This window comes from Rutilus rutilus (genome assembly GCF_951802725.1).
Source record: "Rutilus rutilus genome assembly, chromosome: 16".
In the NCBI taxonomy this organism is placed as follows: domain Eukaryota; kingdom Metazoa; phylum Chordata; class Actinopteri; order Cypriniformes; family Leuciscidae; genus Rutilus; species Rutilus rutilus.
The window spans coordinates 10,256,103-10,273,549 of NC_140224.1; the positions used below are offsets into that span (position 1 = coordinate 10,256,103).

The 17,447-nt window shown below is 36.3% G+C and overlaps 1 protein-coding gene across 4 annotated transcripts; it reads right to left on the minus strand.

Moving 5' to 3' along the window:
* Positions 1-191: 191 nt before the first annotated feature.
* On the minus strand, positions 192-17,053 carry adam9b (ADAM metallopeptidase domain 9b). 4 transcript variants are annotated; one of them, XM_084433800.1, is made up of 23 exons: positions 16,883-17,011; positions 15,806-15,915; positions 15,645-15,721; positions 15,499-15,559; positions 15,202-15,278; positions 13,183-13,369; positions 13,033-13,095; positions 12,887-12,958; positions 12,566-12,735; positions 9,756-9,846; positions 8,426-8,553; positions 7,546-7,717; positions 6,211-6,300; positions 5,300-5,495; positions 5,027-5,132; positions 4,406-4,589; positions 4,032-4,118; positions 3,796-3,901; positions 3,554-3,695; positions 2,017-2,113; positions 1,655-1,701; positions 722-823; positions 192-620 (listed from the first exon to the last, which is right to left on the minus strand). In XM_084433800.1, the coding sequence occupies exons 1-22, from the start codon at positions 16,935-16,937 to the stop codon at positions 766-768; spliced, it is 2,376 nt and encodes a 791-aa protein (XP_084289926.1). In that variant the 5' UTR covers positions 16,938-17,011; the 3' UTR covers positions 192-620; positions 722-765. The 4 variants fall into 4 exon arrangements, with proteins under 4 accessions (XP_084289926.1, XP_084289924.1, XP_084289923.1 ...); XM_084433798.1 differs by having other exon boundaries at positions 2,017-2,116; XM_084433797.1 differs by having other exon boundaries at positions 192-823; positions 2,017-2,116; positions 16,883-17,053.
* Positions 17,054-17,447: the final 394 nt, after the last annotated feature.

The following is a 17,447-nucleotide window of genomic DNA, read 5'->3' on the forward strand; positions in this document are numbered from 1 at the left end:
AGGTGGTCAATGGCCGAAATGTACATAAAAAAAGATCTATGAACTACTGCAATCAATCAGTCAATCAATAAATAAAAAGTAAACAAGTACCACCAAGTAGCTATACAAGGAAATTGTAATTAAATTTATTCTCAAAAACCATCATAATAACATACTTGATGTATTAAAGCTTGAGACCAGTGCAAGAGATTACAGTTTAAATACAGAATATACTTTATTCTCATTTTGACATTTATGGTACATATAAAATACATATATTGGGATTAAAATTACAAATGTGACAATTTTGAACAAATTAATTGTATTAAAATAGCTAACAGAACATTACATTATTTATGAAAGAAAGAAAAGTGGAAAAAAGCAGTGAATGTTACTAAATAGGCAAAATCCCTGAACTGAACTCACATGATTACAGTGCAGCTTAATCTAGGGGAGATTAATTATCTCCACAAGGACAATGAATATTAACAACTGCCTGGTGTGTTAAGAGTTCACACTGTCATCGCTCAATGTTGGAAAAGATTTATATATCTCTGTAAACACTTTTTTTTTTTTTTTTTTCTTACAATAAGCAGCATATACTTTTTCCTGATCCGTTCAGAACAGCTTTGGTCCTTCATCTGTTTCAAATTATAGAAAAGGTGACAACAATTCAGAGCAATTGGAGGTTTACTGCTGACAACTTCATTGGAAAAGTGGGTCAAGTAAACATCTCTCTTACAATAATAATAAAAAACTTTAAAAAAACTGTCCAACATCATGCCTTCATACGGTTACTTGGGTCTGTCTGGGTGGGATTGGTCTGGGGACTCCTGGCCCCTGTCTGTAATGTTGAAAAGCAGGTCAGGTGATGATAATCTCAAACATTGTTGTACTCATATTACATAAAAGAGAGACAGCTTATTAAAAAAGAAAATAGTTTTCAAATTTAAGTACATATGAACTAGATTTTTTCCACATTGTTTCAAGTAAATGGTGTTTGCCAGAACAGAACTGTGAGTGCAAAACAAGGGTGTTACTATGTGGTTGCTAAGGTCTTCTAATAGGTTGTTCGAATTTTTTGAAATGTATAAAAGGTTCATTGAACCGTTTATTTAGACGCTGTACGCGCTCCGGCGGTTCACGTAACACTAACGCGGAACCAGACTTAATTCGCCCCAATGGAAAGCATATTTACACTGTCTGAATCGTTCCCTATCCCCTATTTAGTGCACCATGGGCCAGATTTACTAAACAGGGCAAATTAGTAATTGTGTGAAGAAGTGACCGATGTCAGCCGCAGCTTCAGCGTTTATTTATAGTGTAGGGGGCGGGATGTTTCAAATTCTAGAGAGCATTTGATTGGACAGAAAAATCTGATAAGAAGCTTAAGTGCAGAATGATGTCGTCAAAATTGTAAGTTCCGAATGCTTATCTATCTTCTAAATGCGAATTTTGTCATTGTTTTCGAGCACACTAGCCTATAGATAACCTTAAGGCTAAAATATTATACAATTATATTATATAATATATACTAAAAGCCGAAAAACTTCCATTTTGATTTCATGGGGACTTTAATGTTACAGGTCTGTCACTTGCCTTGGCAAACACCACAAATAAATCATTGGAGCGCACACAAAAAACAGGTTGGGTTAGAAATGTCTAGTGACATTACCTTGGTTGAGATCTTGAGGTATTCACTAGATTTGTTGGCTTAGTTTGCTGAAAGAAACAAATGAAGAGAGCAAAGTTACTATAAAGATGATTGGCAGAAGTTGACTTACTATTAACCTTTAAATGCAAATTAAGTTTTATTTAGTGAGGGTTCATTAATGTAACTTGTGTGCTTTTTCAGGACACAGTGGAATTGTGGAAATGAAAGCATGGCATACTGAATTCATCAGTCATTTCTGGTGGTCTCTAAGAAGAGCTCATGTGTATCAGTGCATCTGTAGTCCTGTTTCTATTGTTAGGGTTTAGGGTTAAACACATTTTCATCATTATGGCAGAACTGTGTGAGTGGTTTGCTGTTTGAACCTCTGTCGTTGACTGTGGAGTAGACGCTCTTGTTGTATTGCTGTTTGCCCCCACATTTGACTGGGCATTCGAAGTACCATTTGCTGCATTAGTTGGCCTGCTGTAAAAATATTAAACAAAATATCAAATGTCAGAAGATTTCACAACAATTTTCAAACATTTTTGATTTTGTGTTTGTTGACATGAACTTTCTGTCCCTGGGTGAATTCACCAGTTACATTGCAATATTTTAAACCTGGATCTTTTTTTTAAATGCCACTCACAATTCAACTCAACCAGGAACTATGTGATGTGTATTTAAATTAATTCAGTCAGTCAAATGAAATCAGCTCAAACATGCATCCTTTCTATTCAAATGAGGATTTATGGAGATTATGGAATGTGCCAAATTCACAAACATCAATGATATTTTTCGCAATTGGCATGATGAATTTATCCTTCCCACAGAAAACAATGGTAAAATTACCGGTGGATTTTATTTAAAAGGGATGTGTATGTTTTCTAGTCATCACAGCAGCAGAACATTTGGGGAAACCTTTTTAAACCTTGGGTTGCTGGTCTGAACATTTTGTCTCTCAGCAACATTTTGTGGGCATATTTCTGTACATAAGGTACAATTGCTTCAGCAGTATTTTGTGGCCGTGTTTGTGCCGTTAACTGATTTTTCTCATTTCTTTTGTGAGTTAGGGGCCAAAACAATGAAAATAATGCAAAAAAAAAAAAAAAGCAAGTATGCATAATTCATTCTTAGTGATTTACCCACTAAAAGTTCCTCCATTGTTTACTAATATTACAACATTCAAGATTGAACATAAGACATTTGTTTCAAGATATAAGAGGCATAAAAATAAATGGCACAAAGCCACTCGTAGACAGTTTTGAGGAAAACGCCAACAAATGCCCGAATCGGAGGCAAATCGTTGCTCATTCTATCGTTGAGTGGGTCTCAGATCTGTTTTTCACATGACTGTGTGAACAGCACAAACCACATGGAATCTGATCTTTTCTATTCTGATTTGGGCCACTTCCATATGTGGTCCTAAATCTGATACAGGTCAGATATTTTGCAATACGACCTCAGCCTGAACGGTCAAATCGGAATAAATGCGACTTTTACGTCACTGTAGATCAACCTTCGTCACAACTCTGCGCTCATGGGAGTCACTTCAAAAGATTTTACATACCCAATGTTATCTAGACAGTTGTGGAAGGTAGTCAGTGTGTCAGATCTCATAAGTATTACAGTGACAGCTCTATATACAAGCAAAACAAGAGGGCTTGTATCATAACTGTTTAAAAACTCTTTGCTCTCTTTTTGTGCATTTTGTTACATTTTGCAAAAATGTAAAAGAGTTGTCAGCGATTCTTCCTATTGAAATTCTGTGTAATGTGTGACCCCCTGACGGTAATCCATTGTGTAATGTGCACACAACAGCAACTAAATGGAGACCCTGACAATCGTGTAGTGTGAGAAGAACAGAGATCCGATGACATTGAAAATCGTGTAGTGTGTTCCCGGCATAAGCAATTGATGGACCTTTTGTGTCTGGATGGACAACCCTTGATACAGCAGCTGAGACTGTCTCTTTTGAACACGTAGAGCAAAGCGATTATTAAGACCACCAAAATTGGCACCACCAGAAGAAAGAAGATCAAGAGTCCATCTCTCAGGGAGTAATCTAAAAAGAAAGAGTTTTTAAAGAGACGATGTAACCGTTAAAACATGTCACTGTGTGTTTTGTTTACTTAGAGAGTGAGACAGTATGAGTGTGCTCTTACCGATCTGTGCCGGGCCGCTGTCGATACTTCCTCCCCTGCCAGATCTGTCACAGTTGGGTGGAGCCCAGCCATTATTACAATGACAATGGAATTGATCATTACACACCTGTGCGAAAACCACACAATATAAAAAAGTGAGACTTGATGAATTGGTTATTTAGTGAAAATTGGTCTCTACAAGTAAGTGGAACTTGCACTGATTCACATTAGCACCAAAAAAGTCGTCAGTAACTTACTCCATTACTGCTGCAGTTTCTCTTGGCGTCACATTTCTGACTCTGATCCAGAACTGAAGAATTCAAACACGTAAAGTCCAAACACACCTGAGAGACAAAGAGAAATATAGGACTCCACTGTTTGTATAAAAGTTACAGATTATAATAAAATGAGAGTATCAAATTTAAAAGCAACTCCAACAGTACATATTATGGAGGATACAGTTTAAAATTGGTTCTAGTGTCCATTCATAATCATAAATCTGAGCTAGTATTACTTTCATTCAAGCTAATTGTCTCTTTATATTATTAGACTAATGTTTGAAATGTTCCAGTACAGGTAGAAGTTTAAAAGCCTACAAAACTAATGACTTCTAAATCCTCTCCATTCTAACCTTTCCAGGAGCGCAGACCGAGCCAGTTTTGACATAGGCTGGATCTGGCACATCTGGGCCCAGGCCGAAGTCAGCATTCATGCAGGAGATTGTGCCCCCCTCTATTTTTACCACGCTGACCGTCGCTCCTCCCGGTGGGTTGTTGCTGTCGAATACACATTGGATTTTCCCACACATAGCGTTTCTGTAAAGACACAAAATAAATTCACACAGTGTCTCCTCCAAAAAATTCTAATATATATTAGAATATAATCCATAGTTTTGTGATCCTTTGAACCAATGGTTAGGGTTAACAATGTCATGTCTCACTCATGTCACAATTCGGCATGGAGATGCTCTTAAAGGAATCAATTCACTTCTCGAACGCATCTCTCTGTGTGTGTGGCTGTCCGCACAGATAACATCCCACAAGTACCGAATTGATGGCGAAACTTAGCAATTAATCCACAAAAACACACGAATCGTGGGGCCTGGTCCGTACGGATCAACCAAGATCCGTTTAACACCTACCCCTAACAATTAGTATAGAATCATAATGGAACCATAATGTTTTTTTAATGACCAACCAACCATGATGGCATTTTTTAATGATGTAAAACTCAAATTAAATAAGGTACTCACTTTACTTCACAAGGTTTCGGATTAGACCCAGAGTATCCACAGTTTCCAAACGCATTCCCATTAACATTAGCATAACTGAAGCACTTATCATCTGCTTTAGTTGCCCCTACAGAGAATAACATCACACATGAATTATTAAACCATACCAAACAAGCTTTGTATAAAATTTAGAAAACGCAGCATGTCATATAATGCTTGGCCACATAATGTCAGACAGAAAGTGACACATGATCGCCCAGTATCTTTGAGATAAAACTCTACAATGAGAAGTACCTGAGCCAAAAAGCTGTTTGCACTGGTATTCAAATGTTTGGCAGCGGCCCTCAAAGCAGAAGGCCGTGTTACTGGCACAAGGGGTGCCGTCCAGGATGTAGAAATCTGATGGACAGAATGAAGACACTCCACCGCAGAACTCCGGGAGATCGCAGGTGTTGACAGACGGTCTGCAGGGTGTGCCGGCTACATTGATCTGCTCACATTCAAAGATCTTTCTCTTATTTCACTTCTTTTAAGAGTATATCATTTGCATCTTGTCAAGATATTTTTAACTGTAAAATGTTTTTGTTTGCAGTACAAGTAAATTAATAGAAGCCAAATAAATAATTATTTCAGGGTTAAAGGTGAAGTATGTTTCTGTGACGCTAGTGGCACTGTAACGCGTAGTCCGTTTTAGTTTAGTTTCCCAACTCAAACATCACAAATACAGCTCTTACTGGTTCTTGTCAAGGCATGCCTCAACAGGTAAAAATTAGACTACTTCAATAAAAGGTCCAGCATATTAGGAATACTTTTAACTATGTTGCTATGTGTCATGAGTATGCAATTGAGCAGGCTACCACTCCATCTAGAGCGAACACGAGTGTCTCACTTATAATAAAGCCATCCAAAATCATGCTATAGGTTGTGCTGGAAAGAGACTGACAAATCTGAGCGGACAACTCTTAATGTTTTGATGGTGCTTTGGGAGGCTCAATGTTGACATTTTTAGGGGAGATAAATGCATAGTAGTCAATGAATGATAAACTGGGTTAAGAGAACGTATTTTAACAATTGTACACACTTCACCTTTAATGTTTGGTATAGTCTGTAGTCATAATTAGCTTCATATTAAACAGTAGAAGTATTTAGCATGTTCACATTTTAAAAGCTAGATCACTGTGTATGTGTGTGATGAGGGGTCTGACCTGGCAGTTTTCGCAGCAGCTTCCTGCAGCACAGGCCGAGCCCTTAGTGAGGGTGCATGTATCGGCATTACAACACTTATTATTGCACTCCTGCAACACAACGGTAAAGACTGCATTCAGTACAGCCAGACTGAAGAGGTCTGTAAGTGTGTCATACAGCAAATCAATTTCATTTTTAAGATTTAAAGTGGCTTTGTCTTTCTTTTAGGTTTTAAATGATCAATGAACATAAAATAAACAGTTGAACAAATGGGGAAACTAGTTGGGTCGCACGAAAGAAAACATGAAATGACAATCAAAACCCACTGAACTTCTGATCCAATGGATTTTATGGATTTATCCATCATGAGAATTTGATTGGATCTTGTAAAGCGAGCTAGTATGGTATTGGTTAATATTACAGTATTTTACCTGCTCACACTTTCTATAGTTACTTCAGCAGAAAAGGAACATGTTCAAAGTGGCAAACTATTACATTTTGAAAAAGTAAAAAAAGCAAAAAAACAATATGCACAAATAAAAAGTACATTTCGATTTCATGTTGACTGTTATACTCTTGTCTAAAGCAATTCATTGGTGACCACTTCGCTTATTATACATGTGATAGTCTTATGCATGGTTGTAATGAGAACATAGACTGTAAAAAAGGATGACATGTCTGCACTTCCTTCCACAGTAAAAAAAAAAGAAAAAAAAGAAGGAAATATCCGTTTACATCTCACGCTGATGATGTCATTTGGAGGCAGAGTTTGCGCAGTAGTGATCATGAGGTGGAGGTATCAAGGTCCCGCAGATGTGCAATCACTAGCACATCTGTCAATAATGACGTTACTCCCCATTTTAATGGGATCAAATAACTTGCTAAAAACAAAAACTTGAACAATAACATATATCAGAGTGATAACAACTACCTAAAATGACAGAAACCATCTTAGGGAAAAATGTATTTGAAGTGTAATTCGATTTTAATTTTTTGGTTCACATCCCATTCGATTACAAGGAGAAGGCGGGGTTTATGACCTATAACTGCAGCCAGCCTCCAAGGGGGTGATCGAAATGTTTTGGCTTCACTTTTCAGGATGTGCGCGGCACACTTGGATGAGAACGAAAAAACCGAAACTGACAGGTTTCTGATAGGTTAATAAATTGTGTCTATCGTTTTTGGTATAATAGTGCCTGGAAACTGAAGACATTGGAAATATAATTAATTATTAACTCAGAATATTGCTAAGGAAACATAAAAAAAATTCCTTGAGACTAAAGTCCTGATAGCATACGTTGAAACAGCAAGCCGTTTTTTTTCCATTAAGCCTCTGAGTTTAAAAAAATAAATACCTGAGGAGTGCCACAGTCACACTCCTCTCCACTCTCCTGAATGCCGTTCCCACAGCGGGGTACTGTGATGATGTTGTCTTGAGAGGGCTGGTTCCTCAAACACGCCCCACCACCTCGCAGAATCAACCTCTCAAAATCGTTCGCACTGCAGTCGCTGAATTTAGTCGATCCACTGCATTCACACCCAAACACAATGTCGAACACATCAAGGACAGCAGGAAATCAAGAAGTTTACTACATTTTCTAAATGTCATGATCATTTGTTAACAAACAAGTATTTATTACTTCAATGAGCTCATTGTTTCTGCATTCAATTATTACATTGTTTAAATTAATACATTTTTCGCTAACTGTGATTTTGCATATGTACATTTCTGAATACATAACTTAGGCAGTTCCCTCTGATAACAGATCACTCTAAATTGTAATGTGGACCCATTTTACTTTCATAATCGGATGCATTTCTGAGTCAAACAGGATATTCAACAACCAAAAAAAAGGGGGAGAGGCACATCTTAATATACACATCTAGATTACATGTTAGAATTGATTTTTACTTTATTTATGTATTATTTTACCTTTTTTATTGTTTGTTATTTATTATTAATCAAGAAAACAACATCAAGTAAAATCAATTTGGCATGTCAAGGATGGTCATTGGTTTCGTTGTAATTCTGTATGACTTTTAACAAACGGTATTGTTTAACATACTTAAAAAACTTAAAGGGATGATAAAGTAAAAATCTGTCATCATGTCATTCCGAACCTGTATGATGTTTTCTTTTTGTGTTCCACAGAACCAAAGACAAAAAAAATAAAAATCCCTCAAATAGTTGCACTAATGAAGGATTGATATTATGAAACAACAACATTCACTGACCTGTTAGTGGGTGCCATGATGCAGCTCCCACCACAGCTACAGCCACTGATGTCATGACTCATGCCCAGGTTATGCCCCAGCTCATGAGCAGCAACGGTAGAAAACGACGGCAGATTACTGTTACTAAACTGTGACGATATAACAGTGAAAGACAAAGGAGACATAAGATTAGAGTCTGCTTTCTGGCAAACAAATTATTTACATCTAAATGTATCTGAGGCAGCTATGTGACAGCATAGACAATCACAACAATTAAATGAAATAAATATAGGCTTGATATGGTCACATTTTAACATCTTTAACCCTGTGAAGCCTGACATGAATTACACTTTATTTTGATGGTCCCCCAACATACATTCTACTGACTATAAGTAACTTTGCAATTACATGTACCCTAACCAGTCTACTAATAGTCTAATGAGAGTTAGTTGACATGTAGTTGCAAAGTTACTTCTAGTTGGTTAGTAGTAGTTAGTAGTTAGTCTAAAGTGGACCACTGAAATACAGTGTAACCATGTTTTTTGTTGAGTATAATATTCGATTGTATCGGGCTTTTATGGCTCACATAGTATGAAATGGTGACAATACAGAGCTCATACTGAAAAAAACAACAACAAAAAAACACCACAAATATGCAAAAATATGCAATTTGGTGCAGTTACTGATATTTAAATGGCCAATATGTAAAATTTAATTCTGATAATGTAAATCAATGAGATCTTTATAACAGTACATCAGACTACTTGCATACAATGCATTTAAATATTAGCTGTCACGCTACGTAAATCTGCAAATAATATGTCTTAAGACAATATTTAAATGATTATTATTTAAATATATTATCAAAGCTCTGTAGTTTTTATGGTGTGGGGCAAAACATATTATGCAATACAATACAACGATTCATAGATGTACGAATAAAAGTTCCTCAAAAGTGTGATGCATCATATTTGATATGTTGTAAACATGATAAAACATTTCTTTAAAAGGATGAATAATCAAGTTATTCTGACGTTTACTTTATAAGATTTTGAAGCAAAAAACATATGCACCACGACCTGAAGGAGGATGTGAAATAATACTAAAATGCCTTTTACTTGCTAAAATACAAATTATCAAATGTGATAGACTTTTTAGGGTTAATTGCTTCTCTTCCTTCTGGCAGCCAGTCTGCAAACACACCTTTCCATCAATAAAACATGCAAGTTTTAGATTACTGCTTTCAGAAACCCATCACCCCTGAAGGCTTCAAAATACTTAAGAGCATTCTAACATAATCATTAGTTTTATATACTAGTCAAAATGACTGATGCAGTATAAATTCTCTAACCACATTGATTCCTCCGCCAGTATTCGCAGAGCAGACAGTCCCCACGAAGGCCATGCCAAGCACACCTCCAGGGTACGCTCCTGAACGGCCTCTTTAAGAAACAGAGACACAGATCATGTTACTCAGAACATACACAGGTCTAATGTCACTGACATCTGGTGTCATTTCTGAGAACCAAGACAAATTAAATTAAATGGTAAAGACTACATTCTCACACTGTAAATAATTTGAACAATGCAGTAAGTTTTTTTTGTGTGTTTTTTTGCCACGAGTTGATATACATTTTATATTAATCTACAAAACATTTCTTGCACCATAGTGGCACTAAATTAAATTGTAATCTGTTTTGGCTGTAATGATTCCGCTTTTGTTTGTCATTTAGAATTTTACTTTGTAGTACTGTCTAGTTCCTGTCTCCTGTTCCTCTTTGTGATTCCCTGATCATTGGCTGCGTTCCACTCCAAATTTGTATATGCCCTTCACTTGCAAACTTCCCTCCGTCTCGTTCACTCGGATGTGCGTCATTGCTTACGAGTGCACACTACTGGCGGAACTCGTGAATAAGGTTTAAATGGAACGCACTAAGCCCTTGATGGAATTCACTATGGAGCTGGTATATTATTTAAACCCCTTTATTACTTATTAATTTGCTTTATGCACCATTCTATATGCATATAAGTTGTTGGAGAAAATATATAAAATCCTATAGGTATGTGAGCTGTTGGAGAAAAATTAAATTATTCAGAAATATATAAAAGTCAGTCATTTTAAGCCAAAATGGGGGTCAACCTTGAACAAATTGCAACAGAAGCAAACTCAACTGATTTTGTATCCTCAATATGTCCCGAGTAAGGGAAAAAAAGCCCAGAAGAATCCCATTAGGGGAAAGTTTTGAAAAAGACCCAAATATAGCCCATTCATACGCCTATTCATTCTTTTTCTTACGTGATAAGGGTAAAAAGTTTAACCTTTAGATATCACCATGAAAATTACTGTGTTGAATACTTGCATCAAGACAAACAAAAAATGTATTACAAGTTTTTTTAAATGGTTTGTTAACATGGACAAATGATGCATAATCTAATTACGTATGTGCTAATTTGCATAAATACCACAACAGATCTAAACATTGGGTATAGCCAGGTGAAAATGTCTTGTTGAATCTTGTTGACACATAACAGTAAAATACTTAATGTTAAGGTCTGAATGGAACCCATTTAGGTTACCCATGAGCATTAATACATAGAGGCAGGAAGAAGTACTGTTTGATCTGATTAATGCAAATTCCCACTGTGAACTTGTGTTTACATTTGAAAAGAGGTTTCTGCCTTGGTCTGAGTATTTAGGGAGATGCTGAAGAAGGCTTGTGGCATTTGTAGCTCAAATAGGCCTGTGATGCTGAGAGTGGCCGAGACTCTCAGCATCATGTATTTTATAATGTCAGGTTCGCATCTTCTCTCTTTATTCCAGAGCATTTGATGTTTTGTATTTATTATCTTTGAACTGATTATGAAATTGGCATGATACATTTACCTGACATAATAAATTGTTACATTTAATTTTATTCCGACTGACTCTGAAATTGTTTTCCCAAGTAGATTAAACGGATTCGTATGTTACCGCAAGTTTTGCGTCAGATTAGTGACAACTAATATTTGGCACTAATTCAAGTGTACTTGGTTTTGCAAAGACAAGAAGTGAATTTCCGTTTAGGGCAGCAAAAGTGCTGCTTGGCCAACCCAAATCTAGGTGTGTCTTACCTCCGTTTTAATTTAATGTTACTTTAGATAAGTGTACATGGGAAACCGTGGCTGCCAATCCAAAGCTATTATAAGACAAGTAAAGTTGTTTGACTTATATCTATAGTAGTGGCCACACCTCTACTGAAGTAAACGTTACATTAAATTCAAGTGTATGCAATTCCATGGGGGCTATACCAAAGTATCTTTGATTGTGTAAGCGTGAATGCGACCAATCTCAGGTATATTGCAATTACCTCTGTTTAGTGACCGAAGCGAGATTGTGATCATATATTATATAATTGACCAATAACCAATTGGCAATCTAACTTAAATTCAAGGTCATGATAAAATGGAGTCAGATAAAAGCTTAAATGGAATTAAATTACTTTGCCACGCGGAAAGACAATAACGCACAGAAACCTTGATATATAGTGCAGTAACGCAGGATAATCAATTTAAAAAAAGCTATGAATCCCCTGTATGTGCTTTAAGTCTTCGACGCAGACAGTGTTTTATTCTTTGGTTTGCATAAATTACATACAAAAGTATAGCCTTTACTAATCGATTCTTGTGAAATATCAACCCACTCCTGAACGTCCTTTACATGATTATCAGACAAACGCTAAATCTGCAAGATGCTATAGATGACGGTAATACACAATTATAGTTTGCGATCTAATAAGACGACAACGCTGTGCTGCTTCAATGCATTGCAAGTTGTCAAATTGAAAAAGGAAATTGTTTTTGTAGCGCTACACCGCTACTTGTTGGAAAAATTCGAAATCTATCTATCAAAAAGTAGCTAAAATTAACTTGCTGGTAGTAGTAATGCTAGAAATCCTCTGCTCTTGGCAATTGCGCTGGCCCTGACTCATTGGACAATGTGGACATTTCACTTTAAAAGTGTTGCGAAACATAACATCATTTTGCAAAAATGTCGCCACAGGCACACATTCTTCAGGAAACAATCAAAGCAACATTCTAGAAGCTCAAGAATGAACAAATATTTTATTGAAAAATGTAATCGAAAAAACAGCTATTGCTAAAGGATGTGACAGGAGTACTTACACAATGAGCTGCCCCACGTCATGCCTGATTTGAGGTAACAGAACTGTTTTCCTCCACTGCACAAACCTTCCCAGCACATCCCCAGCATTGCCATCCACACTGAAGGGGTTCTCATTGTCAAAGATCTTCAACCCAATCAATGATATCCGTATATTCAGCTGTTTGTAGTACTAGGGTCCACACAGAAACAGCCACAAATATTTCATTACATCATCACGAGAAAAGCTCGGAAATACAGTACAACAGTCTTAACACATTATTGAATGAGGTTAGGGTTGGGCTTATCCAAACAATAACGTTATTTATAGCTTTAATTCTCACCGTATCAAGCAAGTTAACCAATTGGACCATCTCATCACGCACAGCCGCTATGCTGCGGCTCTTATAGATATACTGAGAACAGATAAACACTCCTCTTAGAATCATCCAACTATATAATGATGAAAAACACTTTTCCAAAAACTCACCCTTTGGTTGTCAACCACTAATACCAACTCCACGTATTTGGTCTGAGGTAAGTTTCGCTTTTTCTGTGGATTCAACAGATTCAATGAAATATCAAATGTTGCGTTTGTAAAACATCAAAACGTTTAAGACAATACGACATATTTTCGAACCCGTAAAAACATGGACATGTCAGCGTAATGGGAGTGGTCCTCACTGGGAGACGTTTCATTGGCCAGTCCACACACAAATGGCTCTGACTGACCGTCCTTCAACAGGAAGAGGAGATGTTCATTGGCTTTGGAGTGCAAGATGGGTTCCAGCCCATAGCCTTCTTCATTACCAATGAGAATGACCCCCCTGAAACACAGTGTAAAACAACACATTAAGTTACAACCTAATGTTTGACAAGTGACAGCTAACATTGAACATAAAAAGTTGATATGACTTTTCTTCCTCTTATTAAAAGTGACCATATATGTAACGGAGTGTCTTTTTGTGCAAATAGCCCATCTTGTTGGATAAGGCTATTTACACTAGCTCCGCCCACCAATGACTGGTTGATCCAGACAAAATTGCAAAAGAAACCAGTCTGGTGTGGAGAATAATGGTGCAATCACATTTACCATTTCTTTGTGAAATTTTGTGGGCAAAACCCAAGTAATTTCAATAGGAATCCGTGTGATAAGGAGTATGTGTGAGGGCGTGCACAAAAGTTCTCCATGCAGCTTTCGTTAGTGTTCAAATTTGTCACGTAAATTCACTGCATTCACCAACAGAAAGCTGCTTGGTTAGGAACTGACTTCTGTGTGAGTTGTGCTTTATAAATCTCTACGCTATTGACAATGGATGTTTTTTGCCCATAAAATCCTGCAGAGCGTTTTGCTAATGTGTAGCTTTTGAAGAGGCCAGAGTTTTTAGTTTTTTCAGATCACATCACGTTTATTTTCAAATGAAAAAATTAAGATAATCTTCAAAAAGTGGAAATATTTAATAGGCCTATAATTTAAAATGGATGTAATATCTGAACAACATCCACCGCAACACGTGCAGCTCATATTGTTACAACGCTCAAAACCGTGGCTCCTTTCCTGAACCTTCAGGTTCAATATGGCTAGGGGTAGGGGGTAGGTGTAGGGACAGGGACAAGTAAGGTCCAATAAAACAGAATTCATTTAGGATTTTAATAAATATAACCATATACACCGAATAAGATGTTAATATAGCATTATTTTACAATGTACTACAATACACTGAGGTTCAAATAGTATCGCCCACTATTTTCACTAAGCTTAACTTAGATATGAAAAACCTTTCATATTTCTAACTTCTGGAAATAAATAGCAGTGACTAGGTTTAATGTTTAAGTTTACATTTTAGATTCAAGAATCAACACAAAATGCAATGATTTTTGCACTGTAAAGGTAGCTAGATTGTTAGATGTATATAATAAGAAAAGAAAAAAAGACCAATCACCATGCAGTATGCAAATAAATTAAATAAGGAAGACAAACTGAAATTATTTACGAAATAAAGTTTGAATGGAGCCTGTAAGTTAAAGCTGAATTATTTTTTGGATGTTAAAAAATACTTTCTAAATGTAGGCATATGCTTCTCATAACATTGCTTTGAATTTTTGAAAATAATCCATGTTTTTGCCATCTTTTTGTTATTTTGTGAAAATGTTGTCGAAGAAAAACAAGAAGAGCAGTGGTGTTTTAAAACGCGGGTGGGACAGGAGTGTGAATTTTTGTTATTAGCGTGCCAGAGGTTCTGGGTTCTAATCCACCCTTGTTAAGTTTCAATTTTTTTCTCTCATTTATACCAAGATCAGTGATTGTATATCAAGAGCAGGGACACTTTGATTTTGTGATTTCACCTAAACGAATGGAGGTTCTCTGCAACAGCCTTGAGCGATAGATTGAAGAGCAAGACTGCAGTGTGCATGAGTGCCAAGAGAACACTGTTGCCTTCCGCCACTGATCATTACAGCGGCAACGAGCACTCAAAAAAGTGGTGGAAACAATATCAAAGCTGGCAAAAAGTGGTGGGAACATGCCCCACCCGTCTCTCCCGCAAATTATACATATGAAGAGGAGTTTTAATACAGAGCTGCCTCGCAAAGAAAAATGTGCCACCCAAAAAACTGGTATGACTGCTTTTTATGAAGTGAAAGTAAGTAGCATACATACCTGAGACCTTCACAGTTGCTGAGAGCTACGAGAGAGTCTTCATAGCCCTCCACATACCCTTGATAGTGACAATGCTCCTAGAACAAAACCACCAGTATTAGTACAGCTTGTTTTCAATTTCAAATACTTTGTCAAGGTTACTGGTCAACATAAAAAGACCACATGACTACATGCTTACAATGCCAGATGACCAATGCCTATTGACAATAATGTATTCCACATTTCCTCATTCTGAACCAAGCTAACATACATGTAAAGTAGGTGGTGTAACTAATAAAACAGAAAAACAATTCTTACAACTTTCCCTTTCTCCTGTGCGCCATGAGAAAACACGACAAAGTTCTTCGATAAAAAGTCTCTGTGGGAATAAGAGATCAAATTACAATTTTTCATCATTACATATAGGCTAGACATTTCAGACAAACTAACTCCAAAGTTCATACGTGTTCTTTGTCAGGTGAAGTAAACGTTCACTGCCATCTATCCTGACTGAGTATGTGATGCTATCAGCATGTCTATCCTGAAATCAGACACATCATTTTAAAATAGGTCGAGACCAACATCATAACTTATTTCCAGGCAATGTGACAATAGTGCTTTATACCTGTGCAGATGTGTGTGAGGGGTCTGCGTTTCTCCTCCAGCGCTCATGAACCAGCTGAGGTTTGACCACATCATAATTCTTCACATATGACGTCTGGTCTGTGGTCTGGACTATGAAGGCATATGATAAAAGAAGCAAATAAACACAACAGTAAGAATTTCTTAATAACTAGGCTATGCCTAACTAAATATGGAACAATTATAATCATTTGCAGAAATGGCTTTTGTGAGTTCTTCAAATTAAGTCTATTGAAAAAAAGTCTCATCTACTTACCAAGGCTGAGTTTATTTGATGAAAAATACAGTAAAAACAGTACTATTGTGAAATATTATAACATTTTAAAATAAGCATTTTCTATTTTAATAAATGTTAAAATGTTATTTATTCCTGTGATGGCAAAGCTGAATTTTCTGAAGCCATTACCTCAGTTTTCAGTGTCACATGATTATTAATAATGGTTCTTAATGTTATCAATCTTAAGTGTTCATTTATTTATTTATTAAAGATCACACTTGCCCCAAACTTATAAATGGCAGTTTATTATGCATGGTTACCATAAAAATATTAAGCAGCACAAATGTTTTCTATCACCAAATCTGCATATTAGAATGATTTCTGAAGGATCATGTGACACTGAAGACTGGAGTAACAATGCTGAAAAATCAGCTTTGCTTCACAGGAATAAATTATATTATAAAACATTCTATTTTACTAGAATTCTATTTATTTTGACTAAATGCAGCCTTTATGAGTATAAGATACTTTCAAAGCATAAAAAAAATATATAACAAATATAAAGCCTATTACAAACTCATCGCATTGTGTTCGCCATATAGGCTAGCCTACTAAAGCTATTTTTAAACAGGACCAAAACACAACTAATGTAATTGAACCGAGTGATATTAAGTATAAAACTATCTATTAATATGTTATTTTCCCTATATGATTAATACTCCAATACAGACTTTTGTAGTAGTTTTGTGGTTTGTTGTCGGAGAAACACGACGATTGTTTGTATAGTTTTTTACTCAGTTGTGTGTGATTAGTCAAGTCTATAAATGATCGGATTTGTCTTACCTGAGCAAATCGCAAAGTTTGTGATTATGAGAATGAAGTAAATATGTCGCGTCATGATGTTTCTCTGGACTGACGTTTGGTCTCAGGTGAGCGCGTCGCGAACGAGGCCGGGGCGTGCCGCGTGCACGAGCAGTAAGACAGGTGGAGCGACATTCTCTTATTAGGTATTCTATATCTTTCAGGCTGAATCACTGCTATTTATAGATTTTAGATAGATTAGAATGGGGGTATAGATAAACGTGTTGGCTGATTTATTTCATAGCTTGTATGTAATTCATTAAGTAGCCTATAGTTAGTAAATAAATAAATAAGAAATATTTAATATGGTGTTTAGCGGCTACTCAAAAATGTATGATTGAAAACTATTATTATAGGCCTATACCCAAAGACCTTACACCAAAATAATTAAAATGGCCTAGATCTAATTAAATCTAGAGAGAAAGTGTAGGCTACTGTTGTTTTTTAATGTTGCGTCTCATATTCATCTCTCAATTGTGAAACAAACTTTTATGAGACAGTTTATTCCTCCAGGGGGCGCTGTGATGTTAATAAAGCCCAAACTTTA